This window comes from Pelodiscus sinensis, chromosome 9, assembly GCF_052426305.1.
Source record: "Pelodiscus sinensis isolate ZL-2025 chromosome 9, ASM5242630v1, whole genome shotgun sequence".
Taxonomy (NCBI): Eukaryota; Metazoa; Chordata; order Testudines; family Trionychidae; genus Pelodiscus; species Pelodiscus sinensis.
Genome location: NC_143060.1, coordinates 12,361,695 through 12,382,590, shown reverse-complemented (window position 1 = coordinate 12,382,590; position 20,896 = coordinate 12,361,695). Strand labels below are relative to the sequence as shown.

Here is a 20,896-nt window from a genome sequence, read left to right as displayed (position 1 = left end):
ATTCACAAAACACCGCTCAGCTGCTGCCCAATCCTGTAGGTGCCTGAAGTCCCCGGGGCACCTACATTTCTGCCAGGGGAACGTGAGCACTGGCACTGAAGTCCTAACACCACCAAGCAGCTTGGTGTCCCAGCTCACACCCAGCGCTGGGGGGAATTTCTAACTAGTCATTCCCCCATCTGCCTTGTCTGCAGGGCCTCATCAAGAGAGGCCTAACTCACACAGAGAAGACAGTGGAGCCGCTCACCCTTTATGCACGACAATCCAGCAGTTAGTTGCACTTACCTGGCATGGGGGCGGCCCAGGGTCACGTCCCTACCTTGCCTGATTAGGAGCAGGGACATGAACCCTGGTTTCCTGTATTGCTGGTGAATGCCAGAACCCCCAGTCTTTTGAGCATAAGGAGGCCACCACCATTTTCTCCACCTCCACTTGGGTTCTTTGCAGGAAAGGACTGGTTTGGCTTCAGGCCGAACTCCAGGAAAGGGTTCACAGTGAATCCTGAGTGGATGGAGCTGCCTCCCTTTGGTGAAGAGTTAGGCACTTAACTCCCTTTGAGGGGAAGGGCTTAACCTTCCCCCGCCTCCCTTTCCTTCGCCTTTCCTACTAGCTAGTTTGGGCAGCTCAGTGTGGTGGTTTCTGTGAACCCTTTCCTCAGGCACCTGTGTGGGGAGCCTGGGCACCTAACACAGGGCTGTGAATGCCACTAGGCAGTGGACTGCTTCAGAGTTAGGCATTGCAAGACTGAGTGATGTAAGGCCTAAAGCCCCCTTGTGACTCTAGCCCTTTGTCACTGTGAGGTTTCTTAATGTTTTTGTCATAAAGACCTGTTTTGAGTCAGTAATAACCTGACCAGGAAAGTGAGCTTCAGGCTTGACTCATGCTCTGTCAGCCAGCATGTTTTCAAACTCTCACCTAGACCCCCCCAGCCCAGCTCCCAGCTGAGCTCTTGTAGCTCCCTTTGGTCTTCAGTGTGACTTCTGAATATGCAGCATCTCTGACATTCATACCTCCAGTCTTAGCCTGGTCCCTGGTGTAACAGCCTTGACATTAGTGGAGTTACACCAAGGATAAATTTGGCCCGGGACCTCAGGTTGGACTTGTTTCAAAGGTATTTTGTTAAAAAATCTTGTTTTATCTAAAATCAGTAGAAAGCTAAGGAGAGGTAGCCAGAGCCAGTGCTCAGTTCTCCCTGCCTTTATCTCTTTCCCATTGGGGTGCGACAGCGCACCTCATGTGGGCTAAAGCTGAAAACCAATCAAACTTCTGTGAGCATAGAATTTGGCTGCCCATTTGCTTAACGTTGTTTCTGACAGGAAGCCCTGTTGTCTGCATTGATTGGCTTTGGGCTGCTATTCAAGGTATATGGCTGGCTCGGGCCTGCCTTGGCGACTCACTTAGAATCATAGAACCATAGAGCTGGAAGAGACCTCAGAAGGTCATCAAGTCCAGCCCCCTGCTCTAGGCAGGACCAACCCCAAATAAATCAACCCGGCCAGGGCTTTGTCAAGCCGAGACTTAAACACCTCTAGGGATGGAGACTCCACTACTTCCCTAGGTAACTCATTCCAGTGCTTCACCACCCTCCTAGTGAAATAATTTTTCCTAATATCCAACCTAGACCTCTCCCACCACAACTTGAGACCATTGCTCCTTGTTCTGCCACCTGTCACTACTGAGAACAGCCTCTCTCCATCCTCTTTGGAACCTCCCTTCACTTCACTCCTTGTGCTTTGCCTTGGCCCATAAGATTAACTGGAGTACCTCAACAAACTGCCATGTTCAAACACCGAAGGGCTAAAGGCAGGACATTCTCAGTGAAGAGCTTTCTCCCGCTCTTGGTCTGACAGAACCCAAGTTTGTTAACCATTTGTGACCATTCTCCTCCCCCCATGCTTTATGAAAATTGGTTTGTGTATATAGATGTGCATAACTCAGCGATGCTTTGAAAAAAATACGTCATGTAACCTATCAGTTTTAACGTTACAATATCCTGGATCGGTGTATCCTATTTTGGTGCATGTATCATTCTTGTATGTGAAGTTAGAAATATGTACTGTGCATCTGTTCATGGTTTTAAATGTGCTAATGATAGCCATTACTTGTTCAACTCAGCATCTTGTAAACAGCCTTGTTTATCCTGTAAGTCTAAACTGTGGTTGGTCTTAGGAACACGTGACCATACCACTTGGTACTGTCATCCATCTTGAACCTGGTATTTTTCCACATAAAGAGGATGTAAATGTAAAACAAAAGATTCCCACCTAAGGGGAGAATCCATTTAAGCAATGGGAAGCTATCAGCCCCTTTGTCTTCGGCTGGCCTGGGAAACGGCTGGGCACACCCTAAAAGAATACAAAGAAGGCTGGAAACCCAAATCAGAGTGAAAGAATTTGTCTCTGATTTGAAGATTATGCCTGAAATAAGAACAGCTCTTTATGATATGAATCCACATGAAATAAGTTTCTTAGTGAATTAGAACTAGCTCTAGGTTTCCAGTTCATTTTAATTTAGTAACTAACTTTGATCTGTTTTCACTTGCAGCCACTTAAAATCCCACTGTCTGTACTTAATAAAAACACTTTGGTTTACTATCAGGCCCAGTGTAAATAATTCTGTAAATAATGGGGGAGCAACCATTATACATAGCTCTCTTTCATTGAAGGGGGCTTTTACCTGATAAGTCTTCCTCTAAAACTTTTACACAGAGAAAACGGCTTTGTGTAGGTGGGGGTTGGTCCCATTTGGGAGTTAGTTTCCCAGGTGCTGAGCCCTGGAATTGCATCCTCCCAGAGCTGAAGTGGTTCAGTGTTTGCATTTCTCTTTAAGAGGGTGGTAACCCCAACTCTGAGCCGTGCCTTGTCTCAGGGAGCCCAGCGGGACTGGCCCAGAAGTACAGGGTGGTGGAGAGCTCGAGAAAGCAAGAAGGCAGGAATCACTAGCATGATCAGCACACCAGGGAATTTCTGTGACTGCACTCCATCCCATGGTTAAAGCCTCCTGCACAAAGAGACACTGAGCTTCTGTCGAGTCCTTTAATAGATGCAGTCAACTCTGCATATAATTCATGTTTTAAATTGGGTACAGGAGCCCAGGGTGCATGTTAGGTAGAGATTAATAAGCCAAACGAAGAGTCTCGCATGTGGTTAAAGACTCTTGTATGAAGCCATTTAAAATCTATGCTGGTTAACAGTTGGATGGTGTCATTTTAAAGCATTAGTGACCTGCCGCCCTGATGAGTTCCAGTGTGGGGATGGGACCTGTATCCACGGCACAAAGCAGTGCAACAAGGTACACGACTGCCCGGACAACAGCGATGAAGCAGGTTGCATTAATGGTATGTATAGCCAATGCCTATTCTCTTCAGTGTAAGGTACCGCAACAACTCCAGCTCTGTCAGAGCATCGTAGGCCTGGAGATACAAAAGGCCTCTATTAGCCTATTAGTTCGCCTTATCCATCTCCCTTGGAAGATGCAGGGTTGTTCCTTATAGAGCATTTTAAATTATTCCAGTAGTGGGGCTTTCTAAGGAGCCTTTTCCAAAGTCCTAAGAGACCTCACTCTTGGGGAAAAAAATCGTCCATGATGATCAATCTAAATATTCTTTTGCTTAACATCATTTCATTACTGCTAATCTTATCCTCTTGAAGCTTGATGTTCAGTCTTCATTATCATAATCTAACTTAGTTGCTTTCCTCTCTTGCCCAACACGACAGAGTCCACATGTGCAAGCCCCAGGAAATTTCAGTGTAGAAGTGGAGAGTGCATTGATGGAGTCAAAGTATGTGATTCACATAGAGACTGCAGGGACTGGTCTGACGAGCCTCTGAAAGAATGTGGTACAGTACATACCTCTTTCCATTTATGCTGCTGTGTTAACCTCTTCTCTCTCTGGTGCTCACAATTAGTAGAATTACAACATGTGGCTGCTGAGGCCATTCCTAGCTGCTCTCTTGCACACACATACCCTCTCTCTGTCTCTCTCTGCACACACATACCCATTGCACGGATGTAAATGGAAGCAGCATTGGGCTCTCTGGCTGTTTTAGTCTCTTGGGCTTGCGCAGATATACCTGCAGGCTTTTCAGAGGCTCCACTCTACTGCATCGGGAAGTGCAGTTTATCTTCATGGAGGGATGTGTATTCTGAGCACAAGAGTCAAGAACTAAATTCGCACCTTCCTGACACTAGATAATTAATGGCATGTGGGTTAATTAGCCTTTGTAAAATGCTTCACAGATGGAAAGTGCTTTTTAAGTAGTTATCAGATAGGTGAGGCCTATTGGTGTTGTTCATTTCAAGTGTCTGCATGTTATAGAGGTTTTCTTTAGGGATTTAAGAGCGTGGCTTCCAATGAGCCTGATAAAAATTCCCCCTGTTTAAAATTACATTGGATTCAGAGTTAGTGAAAATTACAGAAGCCATAAAAGCACATTCCTGATGAGTAAAGCCTTGCAGTTCTGTGGCCATCCACTTTATATCCACAGGTATCTGCATATGCAGATGTCAGTGTGGATACCTGCATCTCATTTTTGCAGATACAACTGTGGGTGTGGATACAAATTTTGTATACAAGCAGGGCTTTACTGACAAGCACCTATTAGCTGCCTCTAAATTATTAGAAGGCAAAAAGAATCCAAACTGCACAACCAAAGAGCAGTTCTGTTCTTTCTGGAGGACTTCTTGGTGCAGGCAAGTGAGGGGTTATTGAGCCTTTCACCCGTCCTTTTAGGAGAATACTGCCATCAGCAGCATTAGTTTGGAGTACTACGCCATAGGGATGTTAAGAGGCAGGTAATTTGCTAATGTAGTCAATAGAATTATCAAACCGGGTCCAGGACCGACCTCCACTGTGGCTCTGCATTTTAATTGTGGGCGCTGCAGTGCGCTTTGGTCCTGGACCTGGCACAAACCGGGACTGAGCCGAGATGCCTGCCTGCCCGGCCCCTACTACATTTTAAATGCAGAGCCGCAGCGGAGGTAGGCGTGTGTAGTCGATAGGATTAATCGATAAGCTTTTGCTTATCAGTTAACCAACTAATTGACTACACTATTACGTCCCTACTACACAGACCCAGGCAATGCAAAGACTGGGATTGTGGCTGGTTCACATACAAAGGGCTTACGGGATAGACTCCTTGCACTCTTCCCTTTCAGCCTTGCACACCTGCATGGAACCAGCAATAATCTGCCTTCAAAAACTGTTAGTCCAAAGAGGCTAATTCAGAAAGTGTAACAGTGAAAAACTATTTTATTTATAGGAAGACTTTTTTTCTTTCAAATGTTGATTCTGAAATAGAGAAACTTGACCCAGAACAAGGTCTGAAGTTCTACTGCTGACTTTTATACTTTTCCCCTGAGCTGACAAGGGGTAGCAATGCCACTTTTGCTGCCTGTTACTCCATATCAGCTCAAACAGAGAGACTGGAGACATTTATAAGGGAATCTCACAGAGGCACCTCCTCCATCCCAGCGAAATACTGATGCATTACATTTTTCACCCACACATGACTTAACACAGAGGAGTCTATGTGAGTGTACACTTGGGACCCAGCGATTTACCATTGCTGTTGTCTTCTGTTCTTGCTGATTCTTGGCTTTTCTCCACACTAATATACATCTCTGTATGTTTTTCTGAGTGAATGCTGCAGATGTTCTGATTGTAAAGATCTCCCATCCACGTATTGGCCTAGTTCAGCTTCGCAGAACTGATCACATCATGGCACAGTGTGGTGTGGTGTGGTGCAGAATCTGTAGCTATATGACCTTGCTAGCCTGCTGTGCTCCCATACTGGTTATGCGTTGTTGTCTAAAATAGAAAAGCATGATCCGAAATCCCTCCAAAGGAATTTAATTGGTTCTTTGTTGTTACAGAGTAACAAAGTTTAGGTAAAGTTAAAGGGCAACATGCAGGTAATCGTAATAGGGAGTCAGGTGATACAGGTTGTATTGCCATCGCCACTCGCTGCATGACTTAGAGCAAGTAACTTAAACACTGCCTGCCTCAGTTTCCCCATCTGTAAAACAGGGAGTAAGTGTATTTAGCAACCACTCCATAGCACTTTGATATCCTGCCAAACAATGCAGAGTTTTAGTAATCATCTTATTTAAATTGTGAGGTGGTTATGTGGGTCTAGTTTGGGTAGTTGGTTGCAGAGTAGAATAGTGGGTTACTGAGCAGAGTAGTGTCTTCTCCTGGCCTGCTTCAAGGTCCATGTTAAGAGCTGCAGTGAGAGAATCAGAGCTTGAGTAATGCTTTTATATCCATGCTACAAAATCCTTGTTTAAGTTACAATAACCTGTGGCATTTTTAAGTCTGCATGTGCACATCTAATAGGCTAGAGGCCAATATAAGGAGAGTAAAAGGAAATATCCATTTAATATCAAAGAACAGCTACGGCACACAACACGACTCTGTGGACAGCTACTCAGAGCCTAGTGGTCTTGCTGTTATGAATAATGTGCTTATTTCTTAGTTAGGAAAGCAGAAGCATGCTACAGCTGAGATGCATTGTCTTCTGGTGCAATGTTTTCCTAGCCTGTTAATTAGCTCGTTGTTTATATTTTCTTCTCGTTGTTTAATAGCTGTGCTGTGCTGCTACACAATGGTATCCAAAGAAGCAAGGAGTAAAGATAAATAAATAAATAAATCTGCCTGAATATTACATTAACGTTTCTAGCTGTGTGTCCCAATGAACCAGTATGCCCCAGAACTCCCACATCCCCTGCATCAGCGATCCTAGACAGAGGAAGGATAATTCTCTTCACCTTGTATAGGTTAATTGGAACAAAAAGGAAGATGTTATTTCTGGCAAGAAAAGAACCTTCCTTAACCTCTTTATAGTTACAAGGGTGCAGTTATTCTTCTCTTTTCATTTCAGCTCTTGCAAAAGGGAGAAAAACAGAGGGCAACATTTGATGAGAAAGCATTTTGATAGTAGATATGATTATCTCTGTTCCGACCAAGGATGTTAAAATGGGTGTAATTTGCTAACCGTGTACCTGCTGAAAATTTCAACGTTTACACGGAGGCAGCAGTTGCCTCCCCGGGCACCAGTGCATGCTGGGAGCTGGCTTTAAAAGCTGGTTCCCAGCATGCATCCACTCCCGCCTGCCACCCCAGGACCCGGCTGCTGCCCCATGCTGCTGTCTCTGATACAGAAGCAGCAGTGCGGGACCTGGGGGTGGGAGATAGCGGCTGCTCCCCAGGAGCTGGTGTGTGTTTGGAGCCAGCTTTTAAGCTGGCTCCCTGTGTATACTGGCTCCTGCCTGCCACCCCGCACTGCTACCTGTGTATCTGAGGCAGCAGTATGGGGAGACAGGCAGCTCCCCGGGAGCCAGTGCATGCCAAGAGCTGGGTTTTAAGCTGGCTCCAGGCAAGTACCAGCTCCTGCCTGATGCCCCTCTTCTGGGAGCCAGACCAGGAGCCACGTGTAACTCTTTGGGTAACCGATAAGCTCATGCACATTGGTTAGCAGTTTAAATGGCTACACTCTTATATCCCTAGTATAGACTGTACATATAGACTGTACATATGAGTTAGATTGGCTGACAGCTGTCAGACTGTCAGTGTACGGACTGAACATCTGTATTGGTGGGAATATCTCCAAAGGACTGTACCTTGGTATATGCTGAAGCTCTCTAAGCATAGATTTCCCCTAAGTATTAGCTGGGAATGACTAAAACCATATAGACTCTCCCCAGTTAGCTGGGACACTTGGGTCAGTTGACTCTCTCAGAATGGATTATTACAGCTCAAGAAAACAGTTTGGTATATGCCACCATGGTAAAGAGAGGAGGAAGTCAAATGGGGATAATTCCCAGATGCCTTGACAGTTAATGCATGGAAGCAAAAGACTCATGACTGGATGGGAGCTGGGGACCGAAGAATTTTGTACAATATCCCCAGTGCCTCTGATTTGCATAGTCATTTTGGGCTTCTGGTGTCTAGTCAAAGGGGCTTTAAAATGTCAGTTTGGAGTGACACAGGGAAAGATAATATTTTGGTGGGTGTTTCCTATTTGTGAAGTCACTAATGTGCTGGCTTCCAACCACCAGCAGCTGGTAGCTACTGAAACATTTCTGGGTACCTCTGCCCATTTTAATATGCTCAGCCTTTGGATTAAAAACCCTCCTTTATACTAAATAATCTGTATGCCTCTTTTTAGACCAAAACGAATGCTCGATCAACAATGGTGGGTGCTCACACATATGCAAAGACTTGAAGATCGGTTATGAATGCGAATGCCCTCCCGGATACAAGCTTCTGGATAAAAAAACGTGTGGAGGTAATTTACATGCAAACAGCAGTCTCTTGTGTTTCACTGTACAGAGACGTAATTATAGTCACTACAGCATTGCTCCATCACAGATGGTTTGATTTCAAGTTATTGATGGGTTTCAAACGCTCCTTTCAGACATAGATGAATGTGAGAATCCAGACGCTTGTAGCCAGAGATGCATTAATTACAAGGGGGACTACAAATGTGAATGCTACGAGGGATACGAGATGGACACCCTCTCCAAGAACTGCAAAGCCGTAGGTAAGGCAACCCCAGCAAGCACTCAAACCCAGCTGACCCAGCAGTGTGAGCGTTATAAAGAAACATGGGTGTGTAAGCCAAGGGTTCAGGAAAAGGAGACAAAAGGAAAATGAAAAGCCAAATGGCAGTCGCTTCAAACCACACAGAACTGCTACAGTGATAGCAGATGTGTCTCGAGGCAACCGCTCCGCTCATCATACAGATCAGAATATTTTAACAGTGTGTGCAGCTCGAGATTACAGTCACCAGTTGGCTGTTTGAAGCTGAGACTAAAAAGGAAAGTCTCTTGACAGGTGTTAAAAACAGTGCAGCGAAAATTAAGTAATAATAAGAAAAAAGCAACACAATTAGAAATAGGTGGGTTAGCCAGCAGACCCATCCCCCACCTCTCTCCAAACTCTGAAACGAATCAAAAAAACCAGAGCAGCAGCTCACGTGCTCTAGAAGAAACAAACGTCTCAGCTCCGTGCAAAAGAAAATATGCTAATGTCAAGAAGCTGGAAAGTTGTATCTGAAAAGGTGTAGGATCAGCCACATTAAATCTCATTTCGTGGAAGGGATTGGCTTTCAGGGGAGTGATTTCCCGGGGGGAGCTGGCTCCGTGAAGTTGCCCTGGAAATTCCAGATAAGTTTTCTTCTTATACTAATATACTGCATATAAAAAGTCCTTAAAGTCAGTACATCCAACAGACCTTATGTACAGGCCGGGACCCTTCCTTCTGCTGTATGGCTATGTCTAGACTGCAAGCCTCTTTCGAAAGAGGCTCTTTCGAAAGCATCTTTCGAAAGAGCCTCTTTCGAAAGAGAGCGTCTAGACTGCACGGAGAAATTTCGAAAAAGCGGCTTGCTTTTTCGAAAGAAAGCATCCAGTGAGTCTGGATGCTCTCTTTCGAAGAAGCCCTATTTACATTGAAGAACGCCTTCTTTCGAAAGAGGAACTTTCGAAAGAAGGCGTTCTTCCTCGTAAATTGAGGTTTACCGCCATCGAAAGAAAAGCCGCGTTCTTTCGAATTAATTTCGAAAGAATGCGGCTTGAGTCTGGACGCAGGGGAAGTTTTTTCGGGAAAAGGCTACTTTTCCCGAAAAAAACCCTGAGTCTGGACACAGCCTATGGGGGCAGCTGGAGTTGTCGGGTCTGGGTTGTTCTCAGACCCACCTTTTGCTCCTGGTCAGAAATTCCTGCTTTTCAGGGTCTCTGCGAGGCAGCTTTAAAGCCAGAGTGCCTGGTGGGAGAGCCCTATCAGGCTTGGGGTTGGATTGAGGAAGCTCATATTTTTAGAACTCCAAAAAAACCTTTTTTTCAGCTTTCTCCTATATAGCTCCTTTTCCCAATCCTAGTGTTCTCTATCCCATCCATCCTCCAAGGCGCAGGGTGGCTTTGTCTCCAAGTAGGAGGTGGGTACCCACCCTACAAAAATTCCAGTAAACTCAGTTTTTCCTTAAATAGTTTCTTCTCAGTTCAAGTCTTTTGGGAAGTGACCTCACATCATTTAAAATGGGAAACATTGGGCTAAATTGTGCAGTCCTTACTGAAGCAAAGCTCTCTCTTGAGGCCTTATGATTAATTTGAGGTGTGGAATGCACTTGTCACTAATAACAGGCTTGTTCTTTGGGAACCGCCTAGTGATTAATTATGATGACAATTGGTGAGACACACAGAGAGACTGTGAGTTTTAATAACTTTGTGATCGATAGAAACAAAATCACAGAACTAGAAAAACAAGAGCAATAGCAGACCCTTCATCAGGTAATACTCAGGAATTTGCGGGGCTATGAATTATTTGCAGGCTCCCTGCTCCACTCTTTGGAAGTGGTGACATGTTCCTCCGTTAGCTTCTACCTCTGTGTACTGTCCCTGCCCCAGGCACTGGCTCTGCAGCTCCCATTGGCTGGGAACTGCAGCCAATGGGAGCTGCGGGTGCAGTGCCTGTGGGTGGAGGCAGTGCATGGAGCCAGAAGATGAGAGAGGCACATTTTGCTGCTTCCAGGGAGCCCCCAAGGTAAGCGCTGCCCAGAGCTTTACTTCTTTCCGCACCCATGCCCCCTCCCACACCCAGACTCCTGCAGTTTCTGGGGAAGGGTAGGTGCAGTGACCCAAGACTGCTCCAGAAACAACTGATGGACCTGGCCCAGGATCTGCCCAAGCTGCTCAGGGGGCTGTCATGTCAGTTGCTTCAGAAGTCACTGAGATCCCGAAAAGCCATAGAATCTGGGATTTCCATGAGAAACTCGCAGCTTTAAGCACCATCAACCTCAAGTGAAATACTCACCTTCAGGCTCTCTGAAAAGCCCATTTTAAAATGATCTTTAAATTTTGCTCACTCCTACTTGCATTACAGGCAGTCCCCGGGTTACATGGATCCGACTTACATCAGATCCCTACTTACAAACGGGGTGAGGCAACCCCGCACTAGCTGCTTCCCCCCAGCAGACCAGGGAGACGCGGAGCGGCTTTTCTCAGCAGACACCTCAGCTTGAGAATAAAGGACTGAAGGAAGTGAGGTGTGGGAGAATAAAACTGAGCTCTGGAGAAATGTTTGGCTAGAGTTTCCCCTACAATATGTACCAGTTCCGACTTACATACAAATTCAATTTAAGAACAAACCTACAGTCCCTATCTTGTACGTAACCCGGGGACTGCCTGTATAGCTTTTGTTTAGTTTGCTCTAATATAGCAAGCATCTTCACTTTTGTACCTGATCCCCTGAGCTGAGGTCATGGGCCAAAGATCAACACACTGAAAATGTGCAGAATTTTGCACTACTCCTGTCGCATTTGAGGAACACAGATGGCACATATCTCCAGAGCTTACTCTTTTCAAGCAGTGCTCACCCCTCCATACCACAACCACAGTCACTGCATTTGACATGAGTTTCCGGGACGCGAGGCTTCATGCCTGCAAAGGGCAGAAACCAGCTGAGTAACTCCAAGATAGTGACAGATAATCAAGGCTATTGAGTGGCCCTCCTTCATCTCAGTGGGCCACAAGATTATCAGAACCAAAAGACGGTCTCCTGAAATAGGGTGGTTTTGCTAACTACGCTTGCATACCTAGACTTTGCGGGCTGTGCTTATTGGTCTGTTGCAGCACTTTGATTGGATGCCAAGGAGGCACACGGCTCTCTCAGGCAGCTTTGTGTGCAGTTGCACACACCTCACTTCATGTGCCTTGGTTTTACACGTGTGTCACTTTAGTAATACCTGTAGGAATTTCCACCGCAGGTGGAAACCAGCGGAATCTGGCTTCCCTGCATGTGGGCAGCAATAAACAATGTCTCGTGGGCTGCACATAAAACCCCCATGGGCTGCATGTGGCCACGGGCCCAGGTTGCTCATCCCTGCTCCAAGAGCTCTGCTGGAGCACACTCAAGGGTGTTCCCTACCCCTCGTGTTAGGAGGCGCCACACATGCAGTCTGCAGTACCCCGCTCTGGTGGCCAGGCACAGTCCCGTCTGCTTGGGCACGGTAATGTCCTGTGCACTGTGTACTCAGGCAACGCCACCCCAAGGAGCCTTCTGCCTGCCCCCTGCACGCAAGCTGGGGAGAGATGTCTGTGCCTATTCACCTCCAGCCCCCTCGCTCATCCAGGCATGAGCATCCAGAATCTGACCTACACCTCCCAGCTGCAAATCCATAGTGGAGTGTGAAGAAACCCCTCAGTGTTTCTCTTCTGACTTCTTAGCTAGTGGGGCGGAACAAAAGCAAAGGTGGCTGCTGCTCAGACTCTTCACGTTCTCTTGGAACAGCTGCCCCCCAGGAACCAGTGACATTTCTTCTGGTACATGGTAAAACTCCCTTGGAGGCTAGAACTGCAAATAATTAGGCAGCACGATTGCATTGGCTTCAGTGAGATCACTCTGTGTCCCGCCATGCACAGTGAGCGCGGGACGTGGCACTTAGATGTCTGCTGTCGAGTCAGCTGGTGAAATTACAGCCAGGCCTGTTTGTTTTCTGTGACAGGCAAGAGTCCATATCTGATCTTCACCAACCGCCATGAGGTACGTAAGATAGATCTGGTGAAAAAGGACTACTCTCGGCTCATCCCCATGCTGAAGAATGTGGTGGCTTTGGATGTGGAGGTGGCAACAAACAGAATATACTGGTGTGATTTGTTCTACAGAAAGATCTACAGGTAATGGGCCAGGGCAGGTGTGAGGTCCGGTATAGTATGGTTCATAGTATGGTTCCTTTTATACTAGTAATAGTAATGATGCTCTGTAAGGATGCACCCATTCTATTGAACGCTGGCATAGTGAGTAACATCTGTCCATAGGACCACAGAGTGTCTCTTTTTATTTACTACTCATCTGAGGAAGTGGGTTTTACCCACCAAAGCTCATAAGCCTAAATATTTGTTAGTCTCTAAGACCAGGTCTACACTAAAGGGGAAAGTCGACTTACGATGCGCAACTCCATCAACGTTAGTTACATAACTGGAGTCAGAGGATTTTAAATCGCATTTTGACGCTGTCCACACAAGCGGGGGGGTCAGTGGGAGCACACGCTCCTGTCAACTTCCCTTTCTTCTTGTAGGAACAGGACTACTGACGCCGATGGGAGTTCCCTCTCAGTTCAAATTAGCAGGTCTTGGCTAAACTCACGGCAGGATGGACCTCACTGGTCCAGCACCCTCAGGACCTGAGTGGTCCCAGATGAGGGAATTTGCCGGACCAGGGAAGGATCCCTGCCACCAGCCCCCTCAGCCTGCTGCCCCTCCCCGCTACCAGCTCCTTCGGCCCCATTGCCAGACGGGCAATACAGGTGCCTTGGCCCTGTTGCTGTAGCTGCTGCTCCAGCTGCACTGCCAGCATGGCAGCACACAGCTCTGGCCCCGCCGCTGGCCGGCATGCAGCCCTCATTGGGCTGCTGACCTGCCACAGCTTCAGTGGGTGTGGCCACGGCTCTGGCTCTGCTGCCACGGTCATAGACGGGCTTTCACTGCTGCAGCCTTACTGCCTACCAGGCTGCTGTCCCCACTGCTGGCCAGCACCCAGCCCCTCTTGGGCTACTGCAGCACAACCCCGCTGATGGGCTGGCACGCACAGGCTGCGTGGCCCCCAGCTGGGTTGCCGGGCTGCCTCTGCCCCACTACCCTGGCCCTGCTCCTGCTTCCAAGCTGCCTCTGCCCCACTACCATGGCCCTGCTCCCGCTTCCAGGCTGCTGAAGCCCTTGCCCCGCTACCACCAGCCTTGCCGTGTGTAGGGATCTCTGCAGCTGGCCCTCCTGCCCCGAGGCACTCTCATTCAGCAACATTCATGGTCCTGCTGGTAATTCGAACCCCGGAAGATCGACTGCGGCAGCGTCAATCTGCTCCATAGTGTAGACAAGCCCTAAGGTACCACGGGACTACACGCTATTTTTAAACACCGCTAACCCCTCTGGGTCTTTTTATTTGGTTACACATGATGGCCCAGGTGTTCAGTGGACCTACCAAAATGCATAGGCACATGACCTGCATGTGCAATACCTGATCTGGGATGACAAGGACAATTTTTGTGATTCTAGCAGACAGCTGCCGAAGCTGCTCCATTGTGTATGAAATGTTTAACCAGTAACCGGACTGTGTAGTTGAGTGATTAGGACACTTCCTGGCAGACCCAGGTTCCAGACCCTGCTCCAGTGAATATTTCAAGTGTTTCTCCCAGAGTTAGGTGCTTGGGCCTGCAGGAGAGGGTTTACAGCTGTGCTGTGAGCAGAGGGAGGCCTGAAGTTAGGCAGGTAACTCTGTTTACAGGGCAGGGCTTAGGCCACGCCCCTTTTCCACAGTATTTTCTATGGCTGGTTTAGACAGCTCCCCACTCAGCTGGCTGGTTTTTGTGAATCCCATTCAAAGGTGCCTGACTCTCCTTGTACATTGTATGTGGAGCCTGAGTGGGCGCCTACCTTGAGGTTGTGAATTCCCCCAAGCAGCCAGGCACCGAAAAGCCAGGTGCTGCAACTTTCAGCATTGCAACGCTTATGTCTCCACTGTGAATACTGCCCCAAGGGACCTGCCCAACCTTGCACTGGATGTTTGTGGCAGATCCACAAAGTCATGTCTCCTAGACTCTGGTCCAGTGCCTTAAGCTAGGCCCTGTTTTCTTCCACTCTCTCCCCCTCCCGAGGTATTTCTGCACCTGACCCCATTGTATATAACAGGCACCTGCCAAAACCATGAGTCTGCATGTCACTGGAATACAGCATCCAGATTCGTTTGCTAGTAGTGTGTTTAATCAAAAAGTGCAGCTGCATTTAATTTATGCACCCAACCTCCCTCTGGTGCACTCTGATTTGCATTGGTATTGTACCCTATTGCAGCATCTGTAGTGATTTGTGCTGGTTTTCAGCTAATGATCAGAGGGGGGTTTACTAGGTTCAGTAAGTAGCAGAGCTACAGGGAGTCTATAGGCTGCAGTAGCTCAGATTCCAGTGGTAGGGAAATTTGCCCAAGCTGTGATGAGGTAATGTAGTGGCGAGCCAAGTGTGTAAGTAGCCCTGTGAGCACTCTAGGGCAGTGAAAATAGGAAGTTTATTGGAATGGACGCTGGCGGCTTTCACTCTGGAAGTCTGACTGTCTAGAAAACGTGTAGCTGGGATGGGTTAGGGTTACACTTTCATACACAGAAAATTACTTAACACACACTGCTACTTCTGAAGCACACTGGCAGTGAATACCTCCAAAGTTTAGGTCCTCAGATCAGTGCTTATGCCCTTCCCCTGGCTACATCAAGGGTTTGTTCTCTGTCTAAGCAGCAGGACGTTTGTCTCTTTTACTTCTGTTCGTGTTAGCTTCTCCACCAGCCTTAGATCTTCTTCACAATGAGCTTTTGTGTCCTAATCACCTATTAGCTGTTGTCACTACTTTAAACAGAAAAGTTATCTGCACTGATATTTAATATGGCTCATGCAAGAGACGGTGGTGAACTCTACAGTTCCCCACAGAATGTGGCAGTGATCCATAATTAATCCGAGATACAATAAATGAGTGGGATAGTAAATAATTATGGGCCAGAGGGCAGTGTCCTGAAGAGGCTCCCGCAGTGTAAGAGTGATGTGGGTCCGAGCCAGAGTGTGACGTGAGGACACAGAAAGACAGCCACCAGAGGGAGGCGCCTTGCTTCCAAGCTAATTCCCAGTGGTACCGGCAGGAGGCACCGTGGTGGTGAGTGTCTGCCGCATGACAGGACGCTACAACATGTTTCAGAAGATCAGGGCAAACAGGAGCCACACACACAGGAGTCTTGGTTCATCCAGAGAGCATACTTGCCATAAAGGCACCCACTGGCTGTTCCATGCCCTGCCAAGATGTCTTTGCGGAACGTGTGGCATGAGGAATGGTTTGCAGCCAGCATCAGGGACCACTCTCATCACTTCCCCCACTGTGTGTGTACCCAGCTTTGATTTGCCAGGCTGCTTAGCGGTCCCTTCTGGACTGATTTTGAAGAGGCCAGGGTCAGTGTGCAGCCAGCCGTCACATGTAGGGTCAATGAAAGGCTCTGCCGCATGGCTGTGCCCAGAGACAGATGCATCACTGCTACCTGCCCTCTGACCAGATTTGATGGTGGTGTGATTTCACGTCACTGCTGCAAACTGGCTTGGCTTGTTCTGCATCCAATAAGAAAAGGACTGGCAAGAGAGACTCTTTCTAACTCATACTCACTGAGCACATGATTTCCACTTCATTGCCTCTTCCCTTTTCTTATACCCTGATTTCCTTGTCTTTCCCTGATTTTTCTCTTGGGGAAGAGATGTCCCACAGTCACTTGCTGCACAAGGCAGGTTTCTGCTTAAAACAGTTTAATTCACTTGTCTCTCTGGGGTTTCAGGAGTCTCTTTAGAAGGTTTAGTTCTTCTAAAGTATTAGTGTCTCTGAATGCTGCACTTCAGGTGTGCATGTGCCTCTGAAGTGCTTGATGAAAGATTTTCTGTTAGCAGTGTGCATTCAGCCTGTGCATGCGCTCTGTGCAGCCATGTGCTGCTCTCCCAGGAAGTAGGGCTGCATGGGCAAACTGCCCCAAAGTCCTTCTTTACCACCTCCTCTTGAGATGGAGATCTAGCATATCTGCATGTGCATGCCTCGGCGTGTTTTGCAGTTGTTCTATAGTTACGTTAGTGTTTCTCATTAGTTCTGGTTGAGGTTAGGATAATTAGTTAATCATGAGAGATTTGGGGGATTTTCCTTCTCCATTTTTCCTCCTCTTTTTCTGAGGAGCTTATTTGGCCTGGCTGGGCATGGCAGGTTTCAAATGCTGCCTCTCTTATTGGAAGGTTGTCTCAGTCAGCAGTGGCCACTCTAAATGGATCCATGGCTTGAAAGAGTCCATTTCTCCCAAAAGTGTAACTCCTTTACCTGCCTGTCAAATTCAGAGCATGGAAAAATCAGGAGACCAAATTGAAGCCTCTGGTGATGGAGAAGTCCCTTCAACCCGCTTCTGAGTCAGGTCAGAAAACTCCCATATATCTGTCTTTAGACAGATATTATATCCCTCTGACCTTGGCTGAGGTCTCTCCTAGGAAGGTGAAGACTTTTGAGGTCTGAAGTCTGAAGGAAGACTCAGAAGAAGAGAAACTCGGTCTCCCATCACAAGGAGCTGCATCCCAAAAGGCCCCGATCTCCCACTAAGTATGCCTCAATCTCTTGACTCAGTACTGAGGAGGCAAAAAACTCTTAGGGTACTAGCAGGGCTGAGAGGTCCCAGAACACTTCAGAGAAGGATGGGTCCAGCATGCCCCTGGAACCATCTTTATAGTATTCACCTGGCTGAGGCAAGCTTAGTGTCCTTACCTGCCTCGCCTGTGTGTTCCCAGTGTGTTCAAGCCATCTCTCATCTCCCAGGGTGTCGGTCCTGTGTGTGACCCCAATCACAGACCCCCTCAGCACCCATTTTCAGACTTGGAAGTGGATTAGTGACCCAGCAAGTCTCCCTTCTTTGTTCTCTAGAGGCCCCTTGAAACTTATCTCTTGCGTCAGCTGATTAGGATCCTCCTCATCCCTCTCTGCCCAGAGACTCCTACTCCGGTTTTCCCACATTAGAGTCACAGTGATCACGTGGGTAGGGGATCCCACCTGCCTGTCTGATTCGTTGCCTCGGGACCTCACAGAGTTAGGGACAAATGTTTGGAAGCAGGCTAGGCACAACTCAACATCTGCTGAGCCCAGGACGGCAGTCTCAGAGGGGCACTATTTGGAGTTGGTGGTTTTTAGTCTACCCAGGAATATGTAAAAGGTGCAGAGGAGCCAGCAGAGAGGCATCGCAGCAAAGGTGCTGGATGTATTCCGCCGTCCGGGGAAAGCAGGGGCTAATACGGGAGAACAGCGCTGCCCCAAAGGAGTAGTAAAAGCAATGAGAAGGCAGGATCTCTGAAACTGCTCTCTGCACAAGGCAGAGAATCTGGCCGTAAGCAGGAGTAGAATGGGCACGGCCAGAGTGGCGGCACCAAAACACCGCTCTGCCTCTATGAGCTGCAAGAGTGAGCAAAGCAGCCCGGCTGTCAAGAGCTAAGGGAGACATTGGAGTGCAGAAAATGTCAACTCGTACCAGGAGCCTTTCATTCGGCAGTCTCCTAAAGCATTTTCTGAACCATGCACATGTGGATATGTTTGCTCACTGCTGCAGTGTAGCCACATTTAGCAGCGTGCTTTCACTCTCATTCTCAACAGTTTGGGACAGGATGTTAGAATACTGTTTCCTGTTGTAACTGTGGGGGCTGATTGTAGGCAGCTGGGGGTGCTCTACTAATCAGGTGGGCAGGACCTTAATCTTTTTTGGGTGGCCACTCAAGCGTACGGCTTACATAGAACACCGGTTGCCACTGATATTAATGTACCCTGGCAGAATTGACTAATAGGTCAATTGACTAACAGTGTCTAACCCTCTCCCCCAGCTCTCATAACTGAGTCCTTTTGCTAAGCTGCTTGTTGATGGAAAACACATGGGCCCTAACTCAGCATCACACGAGTGTGTGTTTATCTTTTAGCATGTGCTAAAGTTCATCCCTCTTCATCAGTTCATGTAAGCATGCTCTTAACTTTTAGCATGTGCTTAAGGCCTGTTAAAGTCACATGCTTAAAGGCCTTCCTGTCAGACACAAAGTGTGCACAGAGCTTTAAAACAAACTGAAGTGCTCACAATCCACATGGCTATGACAGAAGAAGGGGGTAACCATAAGTAAAAGGGAGGGGAGAGAATATGAAAGATGAAAGGTTACAACAGTGAGGAAGTCTGAGATCATTCTGTGTTGGTGTCCTATGTCAGTAGGTTGCTCAGAGTTCATCTCTTTGGAAATCATTTCCTCCTTCATGTAAGGCTGCAGCTTTTCCACCTGCATGTCTGTACTGGCCCTTATTGCATGTGAATGGCTTCAGTGATGATTCCTGTCTTTGCAGTGCCTACATAGACAAAGCCAGTGACACTGCCGAGCAGGTGATTTTGATAGACAGTCAGCTGAACTCCCCCGAAGGCCTGGCAATGGACTGGGTTCACAAGAACATCTACTGGACAGATTCAGGAAACAAGACCATCTCTGTGGCTACCGCTGATGGAAGCAGGAGAACGACACTCTTCAGCACTGACCTAAGTGAGCCCAGGGCCATAGCAGTGGATCCAACCCGGGGGTAGGTGTGAAGATGGAGTTCTGCATCATGCTTTCAAGCTGGCACATTCCAGTCTTGCTTTCACTCCTCACATGTTCTCAGCCTCTGGCCCCCGTCCTGCTAATACGTACAAATCTACTTAACATTAAGCATGTGAATAATTCCATTTAACTCAGGGGGACTGCTGACATGCTGAAAGTTAAAACACATGTGTAAATCTTTGCAGCATCAAGTTCTCGGGACATAATTTACAAGCAGCTTTGAAATTATGTCTCAAATTCTTTTGCACTGTTTGTGTCAACTGGGGATGTGCTGGTCCAGTTTAAACCAGGGTGTGATTTGTGTGAAAAATGGAGGTAATTTGTCGCATGTTAGCTGAAAGAGCATGTTTTTAGTGCTGGACGTAGGCCAAAGAGCCAGCAGAAATCCCAAGAGCTATTTCACATGCACAAAAAAATGTTTTTAAGCCCTGGTATAATATAGTGCTGCAGTACAGTACGCTGTAGGTTAGAACATATAGTAGGAACCCATCGGCTCCATTGCAGAGATGTTAAAATGGATTAGAATAGCAAAGGCCTAACACGTGCAAAAGAGTACCCCACTTCTGGATTTACAACACCCTACTCAAAGTGTACACAGGTATCTTGGAATAGGGGCACCTCTGCATTTAGGATGAGTTAGTGACTTGTCCTTTCTGTGGCTCTTCCAGGTACATGTACTGGTCTGACTGGGGAGACAAAGCAAAAATTGAAAAATCTGGCCTGAACGGTATGGATCGGCGAGTGCTGGTTACAGACAATATCGAGTGGCCTAATGGCATCACCCTTGGTAAGTCGCTGGCTCAGTGATAGCTCAAATCATTGAAAATCCAGGCTGCTTTGTTGTAATGAGCATCAAGCGCGCGAGCAACAGTCCCCTCTAATACAGAGGCTCATGGTGTAGCGTGATGTCTGGTTTCACTGAGTCAGGTTATCAGTGAGTTGCGTCTCCTGCCCTTCCTATCCTCCTTTAATTGAACTGTTGACCCACATTTTATCTTGTTCCTTGTAAGGCGCAGTCCTGGCAACGCTCACTGACTAGCTGACAGCTTGTGACGATAAGTAGTGTAATCACAGTAGCAAGCCCTGTGCTAGTCACTGAAAGCCGACAGGATCCCAAGCTTAGATGGCTGGTCTTCGGTGAGGGAGGTGACTGACTCCTCGTTTATAAAAGTGCCATATAATTGTGCTGTGATGCTTAAGGGCTTACATGGGACTGTAAGATACAGCCATGCACTGGAGATGGGGCAGAGCTGTACCCATCCATGGGAATCCCATGGAAACAGAATTCCTTATGGAGCTTCCTGGCATGAAAGGGGAATGTCTGACTGCTACCAGCACACTGCCCCTGCCTACCAGTCCAGGTGGTGGTACAGGGACAGCGCCATGTCCTTCCTCTGTCTCTGGTGTCTTGCATCCTGGTGGCACAAGGAGGGACTGAAATTGTGCTCTGCTTCTGCACAAGGAGAGGAAGCTTCTTGTGAACTTGCAGAGCAGTTGGCAGTCTGGCCATAAACGAATCAGTAATACATTGGATCAACACTGTGCTTAGCCCTGGTCAGTATTGCAATCGAGAATTCTGACATGAACGTGATGGAAAATACGAACCACTAGACCAGTGGTTCTCCAGCTGCAGTCCATGGACCAGTAGTGGTCCACAGCCACTTTGCAGGTGGGCTGTGGCTCAAGGCTGGAGGGTGGACACCAGCACCCACTTCCTGTGGCGGGGGGAGAAAGCCCG

At 47.5% G+C, this 20,896-nt stretch overlaps 1 protein-coding gene across 2 annotated transcripts in view; it reads left to right on the top strand.

The window, feature by feature from the left end:
- LRP8 (LDL receptor related protein 8) overlaps nt 1-20,896 on the top strand; it is a 300,238-nt gene that overhangs the window by 249,244 nt on the left and 30,098 nt on the right. Inside the window, exons 6-12 of one of the 2 annotated variants that reach the window (XM_075936002.2) lie at nt 3,215-3,337; nt 3,717-3,839; nt 8,169-8,288; nt 8,418-8,543; nt 12,504-12,675; nt 18,911-19,138; nt 19,827-19,945. In XM_075936002.2, the coding sequence (XP_075792117.2) occupies nt 3,215-3,337; nt 3,717-3,839; nt 8,169-8,288; nt 8,418-8,543; nt 12,504-12,675; nt 18,911-19,138; nt 19,827-19,945 (1,011 nt within the window). The remainder of the gene's footprint in view (nt 1-3,214; nt 3,338-3,716; nt 3,840-8,168; nt 8,289-8,417; nt 8,544-12,503; nt 12,676-18,910; nt 19,139-19,826; nt 19,946-20,896) is intronic. The other variant, XM_089780427.1, reaches the window with a different exon arrangement.